We start from the raw sequence: 1,873 nt of genomic DNA, 5'->3' as shown, positions 1-1,873 counted from the left end.
TTCATATACTAACTTTAGTACAAAGTTGTACTAAGATTGAGATACTTATTTTGGGATGGAGGGAGCAGTAAACAAAGTTGGGAACTGCTCGAACCTTTTGCCTCTTTTGCTGTAGCCCGGCACTGAACCTACACGTATCAAGGGCGTGTGTGCATCATTAGCTTGGGTGATTTGTAGCGCGCTGGCCGAAAACGTGAAGCACTTGGCGCCGGTGGCCTTGTCCAGCTGCATGCGCTGCAACGTGCGTACGTAGGAACACACACAAAAAAAGGTATTCAAGGCGGCAAGCTAGTCGAGCTGAAGAATCGCATGCGAGGAGTACGCACGTACCACATACTTGCCCGGGAGGAGGGCTGGTTCGTCGGAGAGGCGCCGGAACATCCCTTTCTTGGCCGACGGCGGCTTGCGGGGGAGCTCCCTCTTGCCGAACTGCGGGAGGTCGCACGGCAGGAGGTGGGACCAGACGGTGTCTGAGTCGGCTGCGGCGTGGAAGGCCCGGGACACGGCGGTGGCATGGAAGGCGTCCGCCGGCGACGTGAGCGATATCACGTGCATCAGGAGGTCCTCCGGCAGGCGCTCGATCTCGCAGGCGGCCGGCGCATCCATGGCGTAATGTGATGTGGAATTGTGAACTCCAGTAGAGAGACGTATATATAGAAGGCAGCTGGAGCTTGGAGGTGCGCGCTACTTGCTAGCGCTCGGAACCGTGCATGCTACGTAATGAAATTAGGGGATTGGCAGCTGTACCAAGAAACCACGCAGACGTGCATGGTACGTAAATCCAGTTTGCTACTAAGAGGTTGGAAATGATGACGCAAAGAAGAAAATGGCGTTTGGTGCCTATTTGACGCTTGCTGCGTCCAACTGCAGCGCGGGCGGCCAGCCCATTGGCGCTTGAAGTGTTTTTTTCTTTTCTTTTTGCGGGGTACTGTAGCAATCGTCTTTATCTGTCCAAATAGCAATCATCTTTGACCTCATATATGCTTTGATTTTTTGCTATTTAGTGATCACGATAAATGTTAATAGTAATCAGAAGAAATGTAAACAAAACCAACATCAAATCATGTTGTGCACCTAGTTGATCTGTACGATTTGGCAAGAAGAGTGGATTGAATTATGTTATTTTGTCATGTCATTTTTAGCTTTCTGTATTATCTCACACAAATCAAGCAAATATTTGCTATTATCTCACACATTGTAGGGAGATGGAAAGCCAGTTAATTGATACATCATGGATTCATGGCCAAAATAATAATTGACAAAGCAACCTACCTTTAAAGGAATCATCAAGCCCCGCAAAAAAAAGGAATCATCAAGCATGGGGTGCCTAATAAATCCATTAACACCTGGGCATGAAAATAACTGCCTTCTCGTCCGGCGAGATCTGGAAGATTACACCAACACAACAACAGCTATGACATGCTTCAGACCATAGTATTCTTCTAGCATATACCCGTACATGGTGTGGATGTTGCACCAGTACCTCATGTTGCTGGCCATGCTAGTTGTCAGCGCGACGTCCCGCAGCTCAACTTGCCCAGACGCGTGTTCATCGTGGGCGAAGCACACCACCATGTCAGTCCGATGCACCTTCTTCTTCTACTGGAACAGCTCGACCTTGGGGGCGTCAATGGTTAGATCTCACCGTGCTCCCTCATCCTGCCGGGCAACCCGTGCCGTGATTGATGCTCGCTTGGTGCCAATTCTTTTGGACAATGGAGGAAGATCGTGGCGAATGGGCGGACCGGCGGAGGGGCACTAAGGACATGGGATGGTGCAGCAGACGGACGTTGAGGGCGAGACCGGACAACATGGCGGACGGGATGCAAGGATCATGACGGAGGGAGAGGTCCCGCGCAACAGCCGCCTAGTA

The 1,873-nt window shown here is 50.7% G+C and overlaps 1 protein-coding gene across 1 annotated transcript in view; it reads right to left on the bottom strand.

Annotated features, from left to right (window-relative positions):
* LOC123140836 (F-box protein PP2-B10) overlaps positions 1-601 on the bottom strand; it is a 1,827-nt gene extending 1,226 nt beyond the window's left edge. The window contains exon 1 of the mRNA XM_044560108.1: positions 95-601. Within this exon, the coding sequence (XP_044416043.1) occupies positions 95-231 (137 nt within the window). The 5' untranslated portion in view covers positions 232-601. The remainder of the gene's footprint in view (positions 1-94) is intronic.
* Positions 602-1,873: the final 1,272 nt, after the last annotated feature.

Source organism: Triticum aestivum, chromosome 6D (assembly GCF_018294505.1).
Source record: "Triticum aestivum cultivar Chinese Spring chromosome 6D, IWGSC CS RefSeq v2.1, whole genome shotgun sequence".
In the NCBI taxonomy this organism is placed as follows: Eukaryota; Viridiplantae; Streptophyta; class Magnoliopsida; order Poales; family Poaceae; genus Triticum; species Triticum aestivum.
The sequence above is the reverse complement of the archived record's forward strand: the minus strand, read 5'-3'. Positions and strand labels throughout refer to the sequence as shown.